The 24,716-nt window shown below is 37.1% G+C and overlaps 2 protein-coding genes across 2 annotated transcripts in view; both read right to left on the minus strand.

Annotated features, from left to right (window-relative positions):
* The window catches only part of LOC121372247 (centrosomal protein of 162 kDa-like), a 53,795-nt gene extending 47,127 nt beyond the window's left edge, over positions 1-6,668 (minus strand). The window contains exons 1-3 of the mRNA XM_041498539.1: positions 6,660-6,668; positions 5,490-5,690; positions 2,720-2,756 (exon numbers count right to left, since the gene is read on the minus strand). Of these exons, the coding sequence (XP_041354473.1) occupies positions 2,720-2,756; positions 5,490-5,690; positions 6,660-6,668 (247 nt within the window). The remainder of the gene's footprint in view (positions 1-2,719; positions 2,757-5,489; positions 5,691-6,659) is intronic.
* Positions 6,669-8,548: 1,880 nt separating this feature from the next.
* On the minus strand, positions 8,549-23,176 carry LOC121372379 (centrosomal protein of 162 kDa-like). Its single transcript, XM_041498683.1, has 9 exons — positions 23,042-23,176; positions 20,456-20,537; positions 16,411-16,516; positions 15,007-15,146; positions 14,046-14,109; positions 13,514-13,553; positions 10,120-10,166; positions 9,800-9,900; positions 8,549-8,686 (listed from the first exon to the last, which is right to left on the minus strand). Exons 2-9 carry the CDS (start codon positions 20,513-20,515, stop codon positions 8,558-8,560), a joined length of 687 nt encoding a protein of 228 aa, XP_041354617.1. The 5' UTR covers positions 20,516-20,537; positions 23,042-23,176; the 3' UTR covers positions 8,549-8,557.
* Between the last annotated feature and the right edge of the window lie 1,540 nt (positions 23,177-24,716).

Raw genomic sequence — 24,716 nt, forward strand, 5'->3', positions numbered from 1 at the left:
CCGCGAACTCGACAGTAGACAGGCCCGAACACAGGTCGCATCTCGAAGAGAGGCTACAAGGAACACGGCAACCCGGACATAATTCATGAGGGTCGCCGCCTGCAGTGAACTTCTTACAGCGTAGGCACGCTCGTACCTGACGCTGAACATTAACATCTGACATGATAATAAGTTTTCAATCTGTGAAAGAGAAAGAAAAGAAACCATGACACAAACACAAAGTCGGTCAACAAAGACGCCATTTTGCAAATGGCGTCCGACACGACAACCGGCAATATAATAACATTTCATGTAATTAACACTTGGCAAGTCAAGCGAAATACGCGAAACATACGAAAGGTAACGAATAAGGTGGAAAAAAAAAACATTCCACCTAACACCAAGCCAGTCAATACAGACGCCATTTTGCAAATGGCGTCCGACACGACAACCGGCAATATAACAACATTTCATGTAATAACGCTTGAAAGTCAAGCGAATACGCGAAGAACATACGAAGCTATACGAAGCTAACGAATATAAGGTGAAAAACATTTCACCCAACACGAATACAAAACCAAAGGTCTTATAAAAAAAGTTGACTCCAAAACAGAGCCAAACAAAAGACGTCCAGACCCTTTCGCGAAGAGAAAAAGAAGAAAGTTACAGTCATGTGACCGGAACTAGAGAGCAGTATACAGTAGAAGAATTTAGGCCATCCCATTGGCTGTTGGGATGTTCGGACCAGACCACTTGCGTGGGGGGGAGGTGCACTTGTTTGAGGACAGGTAATGTCTATAGAAATTAACAATGCTTTACTGCCACTGACAACAAACACTGAAATCACAATACTTAACAATGCTTTACTGCCACTGACAACAAACACTGAAATCACAATACTTAACAATGCTTTACTGCCACTGACAACAAACACTGAAATCACAATACTTAACAATGCTTTACTGCCAGTGACAACAAACACTGAAATCACAATACTTAACAATGCTTTACTGCCACTGACAACAAACACTGAAATCACAATGCGTAACTGTTAGTGTTACAAAGCTTTAGGGCAATTCCATGCGAATTATCCACAGAGGTCACCCTCTAACAGTAATGACCGTTGTAATGCATGAAAATATGTATGAATTTATTTAACTGTTAATCAAGTATATGCAACAGTGAATGAAAAGTCAGGAAATAATATTAGCATTTTGTTATATATTTAGGTACATAAAAATGTTAGATTCAGTTGTCACTCTTTAATGACGTAGATATGCCCTTTACTGCCGTTGACAGCTCAGAACAGACACTAAATCAAAACACTACATATATAATAACTCTTTCCTGCCACTGACAACTGCCACTGACATTAAACAGTTATACTGTACCAGTCACACAACAATTCTTTACTGCCACTGACATTAAACAGTTATACTGTACCAGTCACACAACAATTCTTTACTGACACTGACATTAAACAGTTATACTGTACCAGTCACACAACAATTCTTTACTGACACTGAAATTAAACAGTTATACTGTACCAGTCACACAACAATTCTTTACTGACACTGACATTAAACAGTTATACTGTACCAGTCACACAACAATTCTTTACTGACACTGACATTAAACAGTTATACTGTACCAGTCACACAATTCTTTACTGCCACTGGCATTAAACAGTTATACTGTACCAGTCACACAATTCTTTACTGCCACTGACATTAAACAGTTATACTGTACCAGTCACACAACAATTCTTTACTGCCACTGACATTAAACAGTTATACTGTACCAGTCACACAACAATTCTTTACTGCCACTGAAATTAAACAGTTATACTGTACCAGTCACACAACAATTCTTTACTGCCACTGACATTAAACAGTTATACTGTACCAGTCACACAACAATTCTTTACTGCCACTGAAATTAAACAGTTATACTGTACCAGTCACACAACAATTCTTTACTGCCACTGACATTAAACAGTTATACTGTACCAGTCACACAACAATTCTTTACTGCCACTGACATTAAACAGTTATACTGTACCAGTCACACAATTCTTTACTGCCACTGACATTAAACAGTTATACTGTACCAGTCACACAACAATTCTTTACTGCCACTGACATTAAACCATTATACTGTACCCGTCACACAACAATTCTTTACTGCCAATGGGGCGGGATTTAGCTCAGTCGGTTGAGTGCTCGCTTGAGGTTCTTGCATCGCAGGATCGAACTACCTAAATGGATCTGTTCAACTGATTGGTTTTTTTCGCATTCTAACCAATGCACCACAACTGGTCAAACACCGTGGTATGTGCTTTCCTGTCCTTGGGAAAGTGCATATAAAAGATCCCTTGCTGCATTAAGAAAAATGTAGCAGGTTTCCTCTGATGACTTTGAGTCAGAAATACCAAATGTTTGACATCCAATAGCCGATGATTAATTAATCAATGTGCTCTAGTGGTGTCATTAAACAAAACAAACTTCTTCTTTACTGCCACAAACAGCTCACAACAGACACTAACATGAACAATGCTATGCTTATACATGTGTACAAGTAACAGCTGTTTACATGTCAAAAATACAGGCCCTATTAGTTAATAGTAGGTCAATGTGTAGGTATTTCAATAAGTCATCATGGATCAAAAGAAAATTAAAAGCTAAGGGTTGCAGAATCTTTATAATTTACCACTTGCTTTTAAGTCTGGAGTAATGTTTACCTTTTGACAGCATACTCGGCTTGGCTTGGGAAGAATCCTGAAAGTAAAAGAATTATTGAATTAAAGTAACATATCTAAAAGAATAACTTGCTAGTCCAATTGTTTGCTCAAGTGATTCATAAAAATAAATCTTCAAATTAAACTACTTATTGTAGAACACTTCTATCATTCTCAGTGTGATTGTCTTCATTATACAATACTGGCTGAACAAATCATATGCTGGTCATGTAACATGCATTTTTCACATTCTCAGTGCCATTGTCTTCATTATACAATACTGGCTGAACAAATCATATGCTGGTCATATAACATGTGTTTTTCACATTCTCAGTGTGACTGTCTTCATTACACAATACTGGCTGAACAAACCATATGCTGGTCATATAACATGTGTTTTTCACATTCTCAGTGCCATTGTCTTCATTATACAATACTGGCTGAACAAATCATATGCTGGTCATATAACATGTGTTTTTCACATTCTCAGTGTGACTGTCTTCATTATACAATACTGGCTGAACAAACCATATGCTGGTCATATAACATGTGTTTTTCACATTCTCAGTGCCATTGTCTTCATTATACAATACTGGCTGAACAAATCATATAACATGTGTTTTTCACATTCTGTGTGATTGTCTTCATTACACAATACTGGCTGAACAAATCATATGCTGGTCATATAACATGTGTTTTTCACATTCTCAGTGCCATTGTCTTCATTACACAATACTGGCTGAACAAATCATATGCTGGTCATATAACATGTGTTTTTCACATTCTCAGTGCCACTGTCTTCATTACACAATACTGGCTGAACAAATCATATGCTGGTCATATAACATGTGTTTTTCACATTCTCAGTGCCATTGTCTTCATTATACAATACTGGCTGAACAAATCATATGCTGGTCATATAACATGTGTTTTTCACATTCTCAGTGCGATTGTCTTCATTATACAATACTGGCTGAACAAATCATATGCTGGTCATATAACATGTGTTTTTCACATTCTCAGTGCCACTGTCTTCATTACACAATACTGGCTGAACAAATCATATGCTGGTCATATAACATGTGTTTTTCACATTCTCAGTGCCATTGTCTTCATTATACAATACTGGCTGAACAAATCATATGCTGGTCATATAACATGTGTTTTTCACATTCTCAGTGCGATTGTCTTCATTATACAATACTGGCTGAACAAACCATATGCTGGTCATATAACATGTGTTTTTCACATTCTGTGTGATTGTCTTCATTACACAATACTGGCTGAACAAATCATATGCTGGTCATATAACATGTGTTTTTCACATTCTCAGTGCCATTGTCTTCATTATACAATACTGGCTGAACAAATCATATGCTGGTCATATAACATGTGTTTTTCACATTCTGTGTGATTGTCTTCATTACACAATACTGGCTGAACAAATCATATGCTGGTCATATAACATGTGTTTTTCACATTCTCAGTGCCACTGTCTTCATTACACAATACTGGCTGAACAAATCATATGCTGGTCATATAACATGTGTTTTTCACATTCTCAGTGCCATTGTCTTCATTATACAATACTGGCTGAACAAATCATATGCTGGTCATATAACATGTGTTTTTCACATTCTCAGTGCGATTGTCTTCATTATACAATACTGGCTGAACAAACCATATGCTGGTCATATAACATGTGTTTTTCACATTCTCAGTGCGATTGTCTTCATTATACAATACTGGCTGAACAAATCATATGCTGGTCAAATAACATGTGTTTTTCACATTCTCAGTGCCATTGTCTTCATTACACAATACTGGCTGAACAAATCATATGCTGGTCATATAACATGTGTTTTTCACATTCTGTGTGATTGTCTTCATTACACAATACTGGCTGAACAAATCATATGCTGGTCATATAACATGTGTTTTTCACATTCTCAGTGCCACTGTCTTCATTACACAATACTGGCTGAACAAATCATATGCTGGTCATATAACATGTGTTTTTCACATTCTCAGTGCCATTGTCTTCATTACACAATACTGGCTGAACAAATCATATGCTGGTCATATAACATGTGTTTTTCACATTCTGTGTGATTGTCTTCATTATACAATACTGGCTGAACAAATCATATGCTGGTCATATAACATGTGTTTTTCACATTCTCAGTGCCATTGTCTTCATTATACAATACTGGCTGAACAAATCATATGCTGGTCATATAACATGTGTTTTTTCACATTCTGTGTGATTGTCTTCATTACACAATACTGGATGAACAAATCATATGCTGGTCATATAACATGTGTTTTTCACATTCTCAGTGCCATTGTCTTCATTACACAATACTGGCTGAACAAATCATATGCTGGTCATATAACATGTGTTTTTCACATTCTCAGTGTGATTGTCTTCATTATACAATACTGGCTGAACAAATCATATGCTGGTCATATAACATGTGTTTTTCACATTGACAAACTTAAAGTCAATGACTCTACTTCTCAAAGTATACCTATTCTGTTTCACACAAAATGCATTTATAGCTACTACAATCAAAAGGACAACTAAAAATGCTTAATCTGTTAAAAATGTATATTTTAAGCAAGAAGCTGTTAATACATCATCGGTCTCTTGATACTATGATTATCACATTCAATTTTCACTGATAAAATGACAAGCTCCAGAAACATGAACAACCTATTTTGACTGTCAGACACACGTATCATTTAACATTCAGTTTCTTACTAAACTAACCTTATCGGCTGAGAGTAACGCTGGTTTCTTTAGCGGCTCATTCTGCTGTTCTTGTAGCGGCTCCCCTGATTCATCAAAAACACCTATACTACCGGCAGCCGTGGTGGCAGCAGCAACTCCACCCGGAGACAAACCAAACTCTGTCCGACTCATCTCCTGGTTCAGCTGACCATAGTCCACCGTGCCTTCCTCCTCCAGATCCTAAACAGCAAAACAGAAAGAAGATTTACAGTACTTCTTAAATTCTTAGTTTGATTTATAGGTAGTACTAAACCAAATAACTTCTGGCTGGGTCAAAGTCCGAGGTGCACCCATCTTTTGATAGAGCAGTTAATACCACAAGTCCACTGATTGGTGATAAATGTGAGTGTTTGTTTTTAAAAAATTAGTTTCATCTGGGAAAAAAATATATGCAATTTTATTTCATCTAGAACTGCAGTGTCAAGTAGCCTTGTGCTTGAAACATGAATGGGGTACCTGTAAAAAAATGTACTAAACTTAAACAATTTGTGCATAACTAAGGTAGTCATGGACACTACCCGTTATCTCTGAAATGAGCAGCTTGACCCCCAATGTTTTCTGATTCACTTTAAGGGTGAGGGGTGGTAGTATTTATATCTGTGGTGAATATGTGGATTGATTGAATGAGTTTTAGCACATATGTTACTATTGTCGTCTATGGGATCTGATCTGGTAGTATACACCCTATAATTGAAAAAAGAATTTGTTTCTTTGGATTCTAGGAAATTCTTTACGATCAGGCTCCATGCTTATAAAACATTACGTCTCAATTAGAGTCTGGACTTCAGTCTTAAACTTTTAAGTCTGGACTCTATTGGGTTCGAGATTGTAGTGGTTCTTAAGAGTCTTGACGTGATCTGGGATATTTTATTTGTGACTCTAATTTAATCTCCAAGTGGCTAGCGGTCTGAAACTTTAAAGACTCAATATTCTAATAGAGTTCGGAGTCTGTCTCCAATAGTTTTAAAAGCACAGGCCCTGATAAACTGTTTTTTATTTTTGAATAGCAAATAATTCATCCATTTGTCCACCCACTACATTACTAGACTCCATGTAATTAATATTTAATACAGTTATATCACGTTACTATTCAAAACATCGCAATGTGGTTTTGCACTGATACATGGTTCAAACAATATTTATTATTACAATAGACATGCTTGCATCTTGTTTTTCTTGTAATACTTTCAGATTGTAATGAATTATGTACTGACGTGGGTTTCTGTTATTTTCACTGTCTACACAATACTGGCTGAACAAATCATATGCTGGTCATATAACATGTGTTTTTCACATTCTCAGTGCCATTGTCTTCATTATACAATACTGGCTGAACAAATCATATGCTGGTCATATAACATGTGTTTTTCACATTCTCAGTGCGATTGTCTTCATTATACAATACTGGCTGAACAAACCATATGCTGGTCATATAACATGTGTTTTTCACATTCTGTGTGATTGTCTTCATTACACAATACTGGCTGAACAAATCATATGCTGGTCATATAACATGTGTTTTTCACATTCTCAGTGCCATTGTCTTCATTATACAATACTGGCTGAACAAATCATATGCTGGTCATATAACATGTGTTTTTCACATTCTGTGTGATTGTCTTCATTACACAATACTGGCTGAACAAATCATATGCTGGTCATATAACATGTGTTTTTCACATTCTCAGTGCCACTGTCTTCATTACACAATACTGGCTGAACAAATCATATGCTGGTCATATAACATGTGTTTTTCACATTCTCAGTGCCATTGTCTTCATTATACAATACTGGCTGAACAAATCATATGCTGGTCATATAACATGTGTTTTTCACATTCTCAGTGCGATTGTCTTCATTATACAATACTGGCTGAACAAACCATATGCTGGTCATATAACATGTGTTTTTCACATTCTCAGTGCGATTGTCTTCATTATACAATACTGGCTGAACAAATCATATGCTGGTCAAATAACATGTGTTTTTCACATTCTCAGTGCCATTGTCTTCATTACACAATACTGGCTGAACAAATCATATGCTGGTCATATAACATGTGTTTTTCACATTCTGTGTGATTGTCTTCATTACACAATACTGGCTGAACAAATCATATGCTGGTCATATAACATGTGTTTTTTCACATTCTCAGTGCCACTGTCTTCATTACACAATACTGGCTGAACAAATCATATGCTGGTCATATAACATGTGTTTTTCACATTCTCAGTGCCATTGTCTTCATTACACAATACTGGCTGAACAAATCATATGCTGGTCATATAACATGTGTTTTTCACATTCTGTGTGATTGTCTTCATTATACAATACTGGCTGAACAAATCATATGCTGGTCATATAACATGTGTTTTTCACATTCTCAGTGCCATTGTCTTCATTATACAATACTGGCTGAACAAATCATATGCTGGTCATATAACATGTGTTTTTCACATTCTGTGTGATTGTCTTCATTACACAATACTGGATGAACAAATCATATGCTGGTCATATAACATGTGTTTTTCACATTCTCAGTGCCATTGTCTTCATTACACAATACTGGCTGAACAAATCATATGCTGGTCATATAACATGTGTTTTTCACATTCTCAGTGTGATTGTCTTCATTATACAATACTGGCTGAACAAATCATATGCTGGTCATATAACATGTGTTTTTCACATTGACAAACTTAAAGTCAATGACTCTACTTCTCAAAGTATACCTATTCTGTTTCACACAAAATGCATTTATAGCTACTACAATCAAAAGGACAACTAAAAATGCTTAATCTGTTAAAAATGTATATTTTAAGCAAGAAGCTGTTAATACATCATCGGTCTCTTGATACTATGATTATCACATTCAATTTTCACTGATAAAATGACAAGCTCCAGAAACATGAACAACCTATTTTGACTGTCAGACACACGTATCATTTAACATTCAGTTTCTTACTAAACTAACCTTATCGGCTGAGAGTAACGCTGGTTTCTTTAGCGGCTCATTCTGCTGTTCTTGTAGCGGCTCCCCTGATTCATCAAAAAACACCTATACTACCGGCAGCCGTGGTGGCAGCAGCAACTCCACCCGGAGACAAACCAAACTCTGTCCGACTCATCTCCTGGTTCAGCTGACCATAGTCCACCGTGCCTTCCTCCTCCAGATCCTAAACAGCAAAACAGAAAGAAGATTTACAGTACTTCTTAAATTCTTAGTTTGATTTATAGGTAGTACTAAACCAAATAACTTCTGGCTGGGTCAAAGTCCGAGGTGCACCCATCTTTTGATAGAGCAGTTAATACCACAAGTCCACTGATTGGTGATAAATGTGAGTGTTTGTTTTTAAAAAATTAGTTTCATCTGGGAAAAAAATATATGCAATTTTATTTCATCTAGAACTGCAGTGTCAAGTAGCCTTGTGCTTGAAACATGAATGGGGTACCTGTAAAAAAATGTACTAAACTTAAACAATTTGTGCATAACTAAGGTAGTCATGGACACTACCCGTTATCTCTGAAATGAGCAGCTTGACCCCCAATGTTTTCTGATTCACTTTAAGGGTGAGGGGTGGTAGTATTTATATCTGTGGTGAATATGTGGATTGATTGAATGAGTTTTAGCACATATGTTACTATTGTCGTCTATGGGATCTGATCTGGTAGTATACACCCTATAATTGAAAAAAGAATTTGTTTCTTTGGATTCTAGGAAATTCTTTACGATCAGGCTCCATGCTTATAAAACATTACGTCTCAATTAGAGTCTGGACTTCAGTCTTAAACTTTTAAGTCTGGACTCTATTGGGTTCGAGATTGTAGTGGTTCTTAAGAGTCTTGACGTGATCTGGGATATTTTATTTGTGACTCTAATTTAATCTCCAAGTGGCTAGCGGTCTGAAACTTTAAAGACTCAATATTCTAATAGAGTTCGGAGTCTGTCTCCAATAGTTTTAAAAGCACAGGCCCTGATAAACTGTTTTTTATTTTTGAATAGCAAATAATTCATCCATTTGTCCACCCACTACATTACTAGACTCCATGTAATTAATATTTAATACAGTTATATCACGTTACTATTCAAAACATCGCAATGTGGTTTTGCACTGATACATGGTTCAAACAATATTTATTATTACAATAGACATGCTTGCATCTTGTTTTTCTTGTAATACTTTCAGATTGTAATGAATTATGTACTGACGTGGGTTTCTGTTATTTTCACTGTCAGTAATATCCGTTTTCTTTACCTGTTATTAACAGTAATAAAAAATAAAAAGCACCTTGAAGAATCTCTGTTTATCAGCATTTTCTTCCAGTGTGTCCATTCCAACCTTCCCCGGATCAGTGGATCTGCCTGGATCCTGTCCATCACCGAAACCATCTGGATGAGGTCAACAATAATCTCATTAATAAAACCATCATAATAAAATAAATCAGGAAATTTCATCCCCATTATGTCTTTTTTCATTTTCCCAAATACAGTTTTTGCTTTTACTTCCCCAAAGAGCCGTTAAAATGAGGATGCAGACCCAGTACCTACCTTAATATAGATTATTTATAACCAGACAGATATTTTGAAGAATCTGATTTAAAAACCAACCTGCTGTGTCTCTGTGTCTATCTAAACTGGCATCTGTTACAGCCGATCTGAAAACATATGACATCAGTTTTGCATTATTCATATATCCATGCTCACAGTAAACGAACAATTGGGGAAATACATGTAGTCTTTTAAAGGCACAGACTAGTTATTAGGTAGTGTAAAATATTTTCAGCAATTACATTATTATTAAATCAGGGCTTCTAGATTATGGTAGCCCCATTCGCATGGCTAGTGATATTCAGTGTTGGGCTAGTAAATAACTAATATTGCCATGCCAGGCAGGGCTTCTAGATTATGGTAGCCCCATTCGCATGGCTAGTGATATTCAGTGTTGGGCTAGTAAATAACTACTATTGCCTTGCCAGGCAGGGCTTCTAGAATATGGTAGCCCCATTCGCATGGCTAGTGATATTCAGTGTTGGGCTAGTAAATATACTAATATTGCCATGCCAGGCAGGGCTTCTAGATTATGGTAGCCCCATTCGCATGGCTAGTGATATTCAGTGTTGGGCTAGTAAATAACTAATATTGCCATGCCAGGCAGGACTTCTAGATTATGGTAGCCCCATTCGCATGGCTAGTGATATTCAGTGTTGGGCTAGTAAATAACTAATATTGCCATGCCAGGCAGGGCTTCTAGATTATGGTAGCCCCATTCGCATGGCTAGTGATATTCAGTGTTGGGCTAGTAAATAACTAATATTGCCATGCCAGGCAGGGCTTCTAGATTATGGTAGCCCCATTCGCATGGCTAGTGATATTCAGTGTTGGGCTAGTAAATAACTAATATTGCCATGCCAGGCAGGGCTTCTAGATTATGGTAGCCCCATTCGCATGGCTAGTGATATTCAGTGTTGGGCTAGTAAATAACTAATATTGCCATGCCAGGCAGGGCTTCTAGATTATGGTAGCCCCATTCGCATGGCTAGTGATATTCAATGTTGGGCTAGTAACTAAGTACATGTACATGTACTATTGCAATGCTCAACGGCTAGTGAAAACAAGTTGTCAAATGCTGCATTTTAGTCTATTTTGTAAACATAAATATTCTGCCTCCACTCCCAGCCTTAGTGTTTTTAAGCTTTATCTCCCTCTTTAGGTGACATATCCAATTATTACTATTACTAAAATTGTATTTACTTAAAGTAAAGTAGGGCTAGTTGATTTTTAATCATGGCTAGTAAATTTTTCAAAACTCTGATCCCATGGTTAGTGGATTTTATAAAAATTCTAGAAGCACTGATTAAATTAAACATTATTTACACATATATCAAATGTCAAGGCACAATTTGACATTAGCTAAGTTAATTCTCATGCTGTTTCAGTTTCACAACTGAAGGTGCTATTACGACCTCTTAAACGTGCATAAACACATTACTTACAATTTCTTGCTTAAATAATAAATTTTGAGAAATCTATTCCAATCATAAAATAAAATACTGACACATAATAACTGAAGTTATACCATGACTAGTATAAAAAGCTATCAAATACAGAACATACATATAGAATTCTAAAATATGGACATATGCATAGGCGTCAGAAGATGACAGCATGTTTATTTAAACATTAATTTGATTTTCAACTGTGGAGAAGGACAATGCAGAGTTGTGGGCAGCGGAACAGTGCTTTGTAATAAAACAAAAATTAACTATACATTTTCTTTTTCCAGATCTCTGGATAACACAGAAACAATAATTCCAGGTAAGATGTGACCTAACACAAGCCGTTATTACCATGATTACTGAAAACATTTCTAATGGATGCCAGTTATCACAGGACACAGCACTAAAACAGTGTTCCCCATAAAACTTGAAATCCTGAGGCCTGTTTCTGATGGTAGATGGGGGCATACTGGTAGATGGGGGCATACTGGTAGATGGGGGCATACTGGTACATGGGGGCATACTGGTAGATGGGGGCATACTGGTAGGTGGGGGCATACTGGTAGGTGGGGGCATACTGGTAAATGGGGGCATACTGGTAAATGGGGGCATACTGGTAGATGGGGGCATACTGGTAAATAGGGGCATACTGGTAGATGGGGGCATACTGGTAGATGGGGGCATACTGGTAGATGGGGGCATACTGGTAAATAGGGGCATACTGGTAGATGGGGGCATACTGGTAGATGGGGGCATACTGGTAGATGGGGGCATACTGGTAAATAGGGGCATACTGGTAGATGGGGGCATACTGGTAAATAGGGGCATACTGGTAAATAGGGGCATACTGGTAGATAGGGGCATACTGGTAGATAGGGGCATACTGGTAAATAGGGGCATACTGGTAGATGGGGGCATACTGGTAGATGGGGGCATACTGGTAAATAGGGGCATACTGGTAGATAGGGGCATACTGGTAAATGGGGGCATACTGGTAGATGGGGGCATACTGGTAAATAGGGGCATACTGGTAAATAGGGGCATACTGGTAGATGGGGGCATACTGGCAAATGGGGGCATACTGGTAGATGGGGGCATACTGGTAAATGGGGGCATACTGGTAGATGGGGACATACTGGTAGATGGGGGCATACTGGTAGATGGGGGCATACTGGTAGATGGGGGCATACTGGTAGATGGGGGCATACTGGTAAATAGTGGCATACTGGTAGATGGGGGCATACTGGTAGATGGGGGCATACTGGTAGATGGGGGCATACTGGTAGATGGGGGCATACTGGTAAATAGTGGCATACTGGTAAATAGTGGCATACTGGTAGATGGGGGCATACTGGTAGATGGGGGCATACTGGTAGATGGGGGCATACTGGTAGATGGGGGCATACTGGTAAATAGTGGCATACTGGTAAATGGGGGCATACTGGTAGATGGGGGCATACTGGTAGATGGGGGCATACTGGTAAATAGGGGCATACTGGTAGATGGGGGCATACTGGTAGATGGGGGCATACTGGTAGATGGGGGAATACTGGTAGATGGGGGAATACTGGTAAATAGGGGCATACTGGTAGATGGGGGCATACTGGTAAATAGTGGCATACTGGTAGATGGGGGCATACTGGTAGATGTAAATAGTGGCATACTGGTAAATAGTGGCATACTGGTAGATGGGGGCATACTGGTAGATGGGGGCATACTGGAAGATGGGGGCATACTGGTAGATGGGGGCATACTGGTAGATGGGGGCATACTGGTAGATGGGGGCATACTGGTAGATGGAGGCATACTGGTAGATGGGGGCATACTGGTAAATAGGGGCATACTGGTAGATGGGGGCATACTGGTAGGTGAGGGACACAGTAAATGCAGCACTCTGGCATGATGCTTATTGAAAAAAAGGATCGGGGTGATTTTGGTTAGAGATCAACTAGATCTGAGAACATAGGACCAAAAACGTAAAGAAATACTATGATAACAATTCTTACCGTTTGCCATCTAGCTCATGTTCCTCAGACTTTTCAGAAACTGACAAAAAAAAGGTTATGTTATTATTACACAAACTTGAAGTAACAAGAATATAATATGATAACTATAAAATAAGGTTATTAGTATTATTCAAGTGGTGTTGGTATATAGTGCTTTCTGGCAGGATCTGGTGGGACTCTTACACGCAAGGTCCCTGCTTAAAATCCCTTCAGGAAAGGTTGATTTATCTGTTATTATTACTTCAGGTAATATAGTATGATCTATTAACTCATTTGTCACTCATTGGTGTTCAGTCTGTTTTATAATAAGCAACTCTTAGGATAGTTTTTAAAATCTACATTTTACATTAATTTAAAATACTGCTCCATTTTAAAATAAATTTTTTATAAAATACCTTAAACTACATTATAAAATGTAACATACACCACTTTTTAATAATCAACTCAATGTAACCCAAAAGTCACTTTTATAATAGTCAATTAAAAGCACAAAAAGAGAAAGTAAATGTTAAGAATAAAATAGTTTTCTTACTATCTTCTAAACTGTCTTTGCTCATGGACACATCAGGGCGGTTTCGGTTTCGCTTGGGAGGCACCTGAAATGGACACACATACAGTAACAACTATAGAGTTAAATTCTTTGTAAATAAGAAACTCACACCATGATTTATTTTATTACATGGCCTAATGAGACCATATCATGCATGACCAGTATGCATAAAACCTTCAGGTTATATCTGAGTTCATTTTTTAATAAATAACCTTATTAACTACAGTTTAATTAACCACACATATAAACTTTGCATAATTAATAGAAAATATTGAAAATATCATTTGTTGCTTTTTGGCATAAATAGTGGCTTCCCACTTGGTAAAAACAGAAAGTAAACAGAGACTTTACGTTTTAATATGCACCAAAACAATTACAAGTTGCTCATTGTCAAAACATGGATACACTAACTGGAAAGTCACATGTTTCTATCATCCTCTATAAACTTTCAACAACATAATAGGTTTTTTTCTATTAGTAAATGTAATTATTCAGTTGTGGGTTTTTTTTACAGGCAAGTAGTTTACGGCATAATTTTAAAATTTCACCAAAATAATTCATCAAATTATCTTTGTGGGAAGATGCCACTATACACTTTGATAGTATTTCTGTAACTTATCTTTAATATATTGCAAGTTCTTTCTTCAAAAACATTTAAGTTTGTTGTCTTTCACAGGGTTTCTGCCAGAGGGTAAAATGGGTATGGTGCCATACCCAAAAATTTTTGCAGATTTTTTTTTTTTAAGTTAACCCTATGACAAAATTAATTAAACTATGATTTTCTTAACCCTAACCCTAAACTTAATCCATTTTCTTTCTGTGGGAGGCCCCCCCCCCCCCCCCACCGCCTGTAGACTGTGATTGCATTCAATTCCATAGTGCCATACCCAAACATTTCTTTCTGGCAGAAACACTACATCAAAGAGGAGACTTTCTAACGTACCTCTAGCTTACTGCGAGGTTTTCCTTTGTCTTGATTTGTCTTCAGTTTGGGAGATGTGTCAGTCTTCAACTTTTCTTTTTGTTTTGGCTCTGTCTTTTTCTTTTCACCAACAGGCTTCTTGGACTTCAGGAAACTTTTGCCTGGTGTAAGTAAACCAAAGAGTCATTAGTAAACACCACTAGCTGTTCCAGACTTGCTGTCCTGGTGTAAGTAAACCAGAGTCATTAGTAAACACCACTAGCTGTTCCAGACTTGCTGTCCTGGTGTAAGTAAACCAGAGTCATTAGTAAACACCACTAGCTGTTCCAGACTTGCTGTCAACTGACGCTATCTCAGTATAAGTAGAGCTCTCTCGCTGTGAGTCACATGAGTCACAATGAACCGGCACTCTCCGGCAATAACACAGACATATATTCGTAACATCATTAGTACAAAAAATGTAATTTAGTTCTTATTGTCAGATTTAAAACTAGACCTTTTTTGTACCAAAAACATCCTACTAAACTGTCATTATGAAAGAAAAAAAATGTCAAATAAAACCAAGCTAGATTACAGGTAAGCAAGTTTTAACTGGAACTAAAATATAATTATCAAATGAGCGAATTTGGCCATTAGATCTGTAGATAAATTAATGTTTCAATTAGCCAGGAAGCCAAACCGATACTAGGTCCACAAAGGGCATGCAATTTCAAATTAGCATTTTTTTTGCAAATTAATATTGAAAAACTGTATATTTTCCAAATTCAGCTTCAAGTTACATTTGGCGATTGTGTGAACAACAGCTTAAACACTGGATAAGCCATCAACATAATGCATGCTTTAAAAAAAAACCCATCTAAACCAGCAACAATTATAAATTACTACATGAGTCATTTTTAAATATTATTTATAATATGTTGCTTCAAAATGTATCTTATGATAAAAAACAAACTGGACAGTTATTATAAACAAGCTGAAAGATAAATGGTATGCTCCGTATCCAACAGACTGTAGTACTCACAGTAACTTCTCACATTCTTTAAAACAAATAACTGAAATGTCTGTTGTAACTAGCACTTGAGTTAATCTGTGCATCATCACAGTAATCGGTATCTGTAGTGTTCATTTCAGTGGATCGTTTGGGTCTGACACATTACAACAGAGCAGCCCTCTACGGTGACTGTTCCATCTGGGAGCCAGATGATTATACAGATAGTATGAAATGTTTTAGTCGCCAAATAAAAATATGGTCACATATATGACCAAATCGGTCGCAATGTTGAGGGCTGCAGAGCAGCTGATTAGGTATGTTTTTTTTTAAATCTGTCTCTCTTCTATTACTGACTCTCTTCATCGGCTACTGGATCAGCAGACGCCACCCATGCAATATAAGATAGATTTATCAAAACTAAGGTTTTGCCTCACCTTTTCCAATCTTGGATACATCATCCTGGTCTGAATCATCTATCCACCAAAGATCTGGGGTTTTTTTATGTGCTGGTATTTCAACCGACTCATCAGATGACACAGACTGAAATCAAAACACCACAACTACACATTAATGGATCTTTAAAAATATATAGATATATATATTAGCTACATCTGTACACACATAAACACACAGTAATGTCAGTGTTGCAGTGGTGAAGTCATCAAGTTCAAGGCTGCCAGGTACTTGTTTTGTATCCAAGCGACAACTCTTGCAGAATATGAAAAATCACCTTCATCCAAGACTCAACCTTGAAAGAGGGCGGGCAGCAAAGGCATAGTTACCCGGTAATACAAATTCCGATAATCAACTGAACAAGCATTCTGAGAGTTTACAACTCGTGACATGCACAACAAATCAAAACAAACATTATATTAAGCTTATTCACCAAAACTGAGACAATAAAGGGTGTTCCAAAAATAAGCAAGCCCAAATTAAGTCCAATCAAGCTAAGCTCAAAACATTTCATCTCTAAATTGATGGAATGTTAAGCTATAATTAGATCAAAATAACTTGAAATGTATTCCTGAATATGCACAACTCTTTTTTTTCCTTTTCTTTTTTAATTAACTAGCATGATGGGCTACTGGATTTGCATTTGTCACTAGCCCTGTGTTAAAAAGCACTAGTCTTGGGTGTCGCCATGTTGGGATAGCAGATTTGTCGAACTCTATAAGTATAATCCGGATTCTTGCAAACACACAGTAATGCAGAGTATGACAAATATTTTGAAAAGTCACTAGCCACAGGGCTAGTGGGTTTGTGAAATCCACTAGCCCACCAAGATAAAGCACTAGCCCAAATTCCTGATCAATTATAACTGGATTTTTATATAATTTTTGTAACATTACACATTTACGAGTATAACAGTAAAATAAAACAAACACTTAAATCATGTTGTAACTTTCAGTTTTTTGTCGTGTCGTACGTTTTGTCTTTTGTCAAGTGTGATCCATCGTCATTGTCCCGTTTTCGTCCCCCCCCCCCCCCCCCCGCCCTGGGGAAAAATAATTGAGCAAACTCTTGGTTGGTATCTAAACACACTATCAAAATAATTAAATTTAAATGAGGGTACGACGGTGTGACACACAGTAATAGATGGTTCAGTGTATTTGGTAGTTGGTTATATATTTAGGGCCTACTATTTATGTCGCCAGGAACGGAGTGCCAAATACAGGGCATTATCCCGTGTCAGACCGATATCAAAAGAATATAACGGCGACATCTAATCCGTTGTTAATTGATGAACAAAAAAGGTATTATCTTGTATCGGCAGCTGTGACGTATTATCCAAACCGCTACACGTAATAGGTCAAGCCGAGTCATTGCATATGCGGTTACCATTAAAGTAAATTGTTTTCCTGATTGCCGATAACCACATGTTAGCGAAGTGTTAAATTAGAAAACAATAGGTAAATAAAACAAACACTGAAATTCAAAGCATGGCTGGGGTTTACTTGATTGAGATTAACCTGTCATCGCGATTGGTGATTTCCAAGTTCTTAGCCTAAAACATGTGCGAGATTAACCAATCAAAACATGCATGTCATTAGACTTTATTTCCTGTGCCAGAAACTTGAAAGGGAAAGGTAAACAATGCATGATGTAACTGTGACGATGTAGAGATAGCATGTTACTGCAGTTTGCAGACCTAGCTCAAGTGGATTATTATTATATACTGATTGCGTTGTTGATATTATTCGATGACAAACGTCACAATCAAATTTATTAAACGAAATTTCAGCCGAGAGAAAAAGAAAGAAAGAAAAAAAAAAACATGATTGAGCGATGACGAGAGGAGGGGGGAAACCACTAGCCCGCAGGGGCTAGTGGTTTTGTGTTTCTCACTAGCCCAAACTTAAAAACCACTAGCCACGGGCTAGCGGATTTGTCGAACTCTGAGTAATGACAACAATAGTATTAGTAATGATTTACTTATTAAATTCATGGCGACATTAGTGACAAAATAGACTTCACCATGATTAAATTCATGGTGAGCTGAAGATCTCTCCTAAAATTTCAAATAAAAATTATTATCAATTTCCTGTTCTCCTAAAACTTTCCAAGTGTTTGTGGTGGGGAGCACTCTGATCATTAACTTTTTCTGGTGAAGACTGCAAAGCTTTTAACAATATGTGATCTACTAGATATATACTATAATCTATATATATAACTATATACTATGTATATATATATACTACTATAATCTATATATATAACTATATACTATATATGTGATCTACTATATATATATATATATACTATAATCTATATGTATAACTATATACTATATATGTGATCTACTATATATATATATATATATATATATATTATATATATATATATATATATATATATATATATATATATATATATATATATATATTACTCAAAAGAATTTAAGGGTCAAAAATTTATAACCAAATAAGTTTCAGAGTGTATTAGATTGATGATGTAAACTACACCAAAAATTTAATTTATTGTTCCATATTTACAAAAAAACACAAATAAATGTCACTGTATACAAGCAAGTCACATGACATGCCGTCAAAGTTGAAGGTTGACAAACATGGATTTTACACATTAGAACATTCGTTTAATAGTGTGTGAATCCACCCCTGGCGCGAATACACTCGACACATCGTTGCCTCATGCTGTTGATCAGATGTCTGAAGAACTCTTGGGGAATGGCCTGCCACTCTGCCATAAGAAGTTGACCCAGATCATGAAGGTTGGCCGGAGGGGCATGGTTATCCCGAACTCTCCTGCCTAATTCGTCCCAGGCGCCTCTATTGGGGCCAAGTCAGGCAAATATGCTGGCCAATCCATCCTGGCGATACCTTGTTGTCTGAGAAAGTCTGTTACCACCCTGGCGCGGTGGGGTCTGGCATTGTCATCCTGCAGAACTGCCCCACCGCCAATCTGCTGAAGGCCTGGGAGAACTAACGGCCAGATAATCTCATTCAGATAGCGGATTCCATTCAGAATGCCATCCACCACATAGAGGGGGGTCCTGTGGTGGATAGAGATGCCGCCCCACACCATGATGCTGCCACCACCAAACCGGTGACATTGTCTAAAGTTAACGTCAGTGAAGCGCTCCCCAGGACGTCTGTAGACACGAACCCGACCGTCGTTGAACTGGAGACTAAACCTGGACTCATCAATGAACACCATTCGACCCCACTGAACACGTTGCCACCGCAGATGAAGTGTGCACCAGTGACGTGGTAGGAGTGGTGGTCGAACAGCCTGGCGACGGCAGCGTAGATTATTGGCTCTCAGACGATTGCGTATGGTTTGATCAGACACTCGAGTTCCAGTCGCAGTCCGCAGATTGTCACGTAATCGGCGTGCAGTGGTTGTGCGTTGACGTAGAGCCATATTGGTGATGTAGCGGTCCTCTCTATTTGTAGTGCTTCGGGGTCTTCCCGAACGTGGACGATTTCGAACAGAATTCGTTGCTTGGTACCGTTGCCACAGTCAGCCAACGACACTCTGACTGACACCAAGTCTCAGAGCAACATTTCTTTGCGTATTGCCATCCTGAATCCAAGCAATAGCCCTTCCTCGATCTTCGATAGTCAGTTGACGTCGTACCATTACACGAACGCAAGCTCCAATTATACGGAAATTCAGCATTGGGAACATGGAATACACATGCAAAGCGTGTAAATGAAGCGCTTTGTGAAAAAGCAAGTTATGGGCACTTAGCAGACCTTTCGCTTTCGCCCTAATTTACGTGCAAATGTAAGCATGTTTTCGCCATTAGAACTAGTCGACAGTGTCAATGACAGTGGATTTTAATTCATTTATGGGTTGCTTTGACCCACTTTCGTCAAAATGGAACAATACCATGCGTGACATTATGGTCTAGCTAATATAAGTGACATTCAGAAAATAATGTCGAAAATATCGTCTGACCCTTAAATTCTTTTGAGTAGTATATATATATATATATATATTAAGCAAAAGCCAAACCTGTCTCAAGAATGCCTCAAATTCACTATCCAGTTGTTTCTTTGAAAGTTTTTTCGACATCTTATCTCAAATGTACCATGAGCTGAAAATATACAAACAAGACAGCATATCACTACAGAATATTTGTCACTATTAGGACTGTTTTTGACAGTTGAAATCAGACATTATTTAGATTTTATTGTTTAGAGTAACCATTTTGGAAATTCATATCTTAAAATTCATTCTTTATATTTTAAAATCCATTCTTCATATTTAAAAAACACACGTTCCTTTGAGAATGGTTATGGGCCATTCCATAGTATTTGGTCCATGGGTGTGGAAATATAGAGATGAGCTCTGGAGTATTTTTTAAGGGTATTTCCAAATTTCAATGTCACAGACTATTGTTTTACTCTATTGTAACTTCATCCAGATATGTTACAGGTTTGTAGATTATAATATTCCAAACATATATAACATTCTCACAGGAATCACCTTTTTCACACTACCATGACTATGAAATTTACTGTTATTAGCATGAACCAACAGGAACGATAACTCGTGACGGCATGAATTGCGTCTGCGCAAAAACTGGCTCCAGATTTGTCTCATTTAATGGGTACAAACTCCGTCTGAAAGCTCTTTTCAGATAGGTTCTGACACGGGAAACATAGCCAATGAGAAAAGTTAATACATTAATCTGCTAGAACATTCTATTTTCACTTAATTATGCACGCATTTGCCTAAAAATAATTCAGTGTGAAAAGTTTGCTTCAGGTAAAAATGTAGTTAGGAGAGGTGTTCTACATCGTGGTTTGGTAATATGAAAAACCATCCATACCTTTATTAGTGTAAATCAGAAAAAATACAGAAAATGGGCATAAAATTTTTGATTTTGGAAGTTTAACAACCCAATGTGACTATTTCCGAGCGCTCACGGAAATCAACGGAACTTTCCGATCGAAATCCAAGATGGCGGCGCCATCTCCGATCAGTATTTACAAACTTTTAAACATGTATTCTTTGACAATGCAATCAATTCTACATGGATTATTACAAGTAATTTGAGGACATATATCATATAATCAATACTTCGTATATATAGACCTCTATTATTGAGTAGAAATTGTTGCAAATGTTGAAACATTTATTTTGTAACTTCCTCCTCATACCACTTCGCACCCTTTTCATACTATTTTTAAAAACATATTATTGAGACGTTATAATCAAGGTACAAACATCATGTCAACTTCCCCAACCCATTCAGAATATTGTACTGCATGTTTTCCATGTCCATGTTGACAATGATACATCCACTCCGGCTCTACTCCATCGGCACCCGGACACCTCCAACAAACTTTACAAAGATTATTCCAAATCATAGTCCTACCAAGTCAGTTCAGTATTTTGTTTGGTGATTCCTGATGGTGTATTTTGTGAGATCTCTGAATGACGCCCTCTCTGTCTCTGAAGGAAATATTTGATAGATTTTGATTGGTCTATCTATTTATTACTGGCTTCAGAAGTCCCACAAAAGACACCACGTCACCAGCAAAAGTATTTCATAAAAACAAAAAACAAAAAATTATTTTCAGACATTGGTGGGTGAATATGAACATGACTATTCTCATTACTAACCCTAGTTGTGGACACGTTACTGTGCCAAAACTCCCGTAATATCCATAGCTGACACAGTACAGGAGTTTTTGTGGAGTTACGTGCCCACAACTATACATACCAGTTAATTTTTCACATGCATTCTATAATCATAATGCACTAACATCAACATGGAGGAACCAAAGATATAGACGCAAGTACTGTTTCGCTGAAAATGGTGACTTTTTGCTTGCATATATCGTTGTAAAACGATACTTAAAACCATTTTAATTCTGCTTTATATTATTTGTTTCCATTTTCAATCAGATTAGAGGTCATATTACATGTAAAAAACTAAATAATCACCAGTTATTTGGATGATTTCTCTGTTACATTCATTATACAGGTTTTTGGACAGAAAATGAAAAAAAATATTTAAAGGTCCGTCAACCGGCCGTATACAAAAATTAGTTATAAATTAATTTTTCACTCTTTTTCATTAAAACAAAAAGCATTCATCTTCTAAAACCCATACTATTATGTATGCAAACAATGAGTTTCCTATTTGAATTTTTTTTAAATCATTGGTTCATGCTACTGTTATTTATTTTTGAAATGATTTTGTTTTTAATTGCACAAAAAAGGTTGGGGAGGGGTTTCTCTTTGTTTTTTTCAAAACACTTTTACTATTCTTATGTCAAACCAAACTGAAATTATTCAATTAGGCCTACAATTTTTTTTTTTAGGATGACGGGACGGGTCCATTACAGGTTGAAACTAGGGTCTACGACTTTAAGGGGAGCGGTGCAGTCAACTATTTTGCCGTATATTATTAATACATTTCATAGTAAACTGACAAACTAACATTACTGGCTAACATTCACTAAAACCGTGCATACATGGAAGGATGCGATAACCAGATACTAACGAAATCGCGTTAACTGGCAGTAACTAAATTAAATTTAGCTCAATTAGTAAAGAACATGGTTCCGTTATCTATTTATATTGTACCTGTTTACTGTTATCAGGATGTAACAATTATACACCAGGTCATTGTTAAAGAATATTTGACTTTATTGCCATCAAATTTGTCCCAGCACGTTTAGAATTTTCCGCCATTTTAAAACAAGTTGTTGTTTGGTCTCGATTTTCATGATATGTTTGTTTACAAAACATGTTAGGTCTCACTACACAGATCACTTCCGGGTGACAGTTCATTGATCACGGGTCCACTATAGTTCCTAATTGGGACACATGTTATGGTTCACATATTCACTTCTAGGAAATGGTGAAGAATTAAAACAACATGTATTTTTAATGGTAAGCCTTCTGGCTGTATTTTGCCCATGTTATTTTGTAATATTGTGCATCGACCTTTTGGGACATGGGTATATAGCGCAAGTGACAGCCGGAGTGAATCGGTTAATGAACCACCTGTTCGGACCGGTACTACAGCCAGATGCGGTCATATAGCAAAAAACTGAGACGGAAATGTTCTCAATTTTGGAGTGAACATAAATGCTTATATAATGTATGTTTGCAATGGTGTATGTTGTTAGTGCCAACGAGAACCCATTCTATGGCAATCTTCGCTTGAAGTTGGGCAGTTTAACATGGGTTTCAATGGCAGATGATATCTGTGTAGTGAGACCATAAGCATCATTCGGGAAAACTCGGCTGATTCCGATCACTACATTGTAACGAAAGACAACTCGAGCAATAAAACAAGGGGACGGGTTAAAGATGTTAGAGCCCATCTCAAAGTATAACGGTGACTTATCGTCAAAATTAATTAGCTTAGCTTTCGTTTTGTTTTTGATGCAATATATCTTCAACTATATATCCATAAAAGAAATACCTTTAAATAATTTACTTTTAAACAACAACAAAAATATTGGAAAATCATTTGTGGACGGATATACAAAGGCCTAAGCACGAAAAAAATAAGTTAAAGTTTGTTCTGTTTAACGACACCATTAGAGCACATTGATTCATTAAAAATAAGCAATTGGATGTCAACCATTTGGTAACTTTGACATATAGTTTTGGAATTGAAACCCGCTACATTTTTCCATTAACAAGGGATCTTTCATATGCACCATTTTAAATACCATGGCCTTTGATATACCAGTCGTGGTGCACTGGTAGAACGAGAAATAGACCAACGGGGATCGATCCTAGACCGACTGCGCGTGTAGCGAGCGCTTTACCACTGGGCTACGTCCCGCCTGAAATGAAATGAGTGCAGAATGTTACTAGTCCTGCAGCAGAGGGTGAACAACGAGCCTTAGTTTTTCAGTAACCGGAGCCGGGTGGATAACATGTGTCACTATGGCTGAAATTAATCTCTGGGGTGTGGAGTTCACGAAAATCTAAGATGCCATTTTCTAAAGTTGGTGCGAACAAGATGGCGGTCGTTTTTCATCATCAGAACTGTATATCTTCAGATCTACAGCATTTAGAAATGTCATTTTGGTGTCAAAACAGACGTTTATGGGTTCATTGAGTTCATTAAAACTATTTCTAATACTGTCAGATATTGGGTTGACTAATGACTGACTGAAAGGATGGTAAATTTGGTTTGAAAATCTAAAAATATTTCTAATATGACTTAGAAAAACCTAATTTTATGTCAAATGTTAGTTTTAGATTGATGATAAGTTTAGTTAGCATGTTTTGAAAATTA

Source organism: Gigantopelta aegis, chromosome 4 (genome assembly GCF_016097555.1).
Source record: "Gigantopelta aegis isolate Gae_Host chromosome 4, Gae_host_genome, whole genome shotgun sequence".
Taxonomy (NCBI): Eukaryota; Metazoa; Mollusca; class Gastropoda; order Neomphalida; family Peltospiridae; genus Gigantopelta; species Gigantopelta aegis.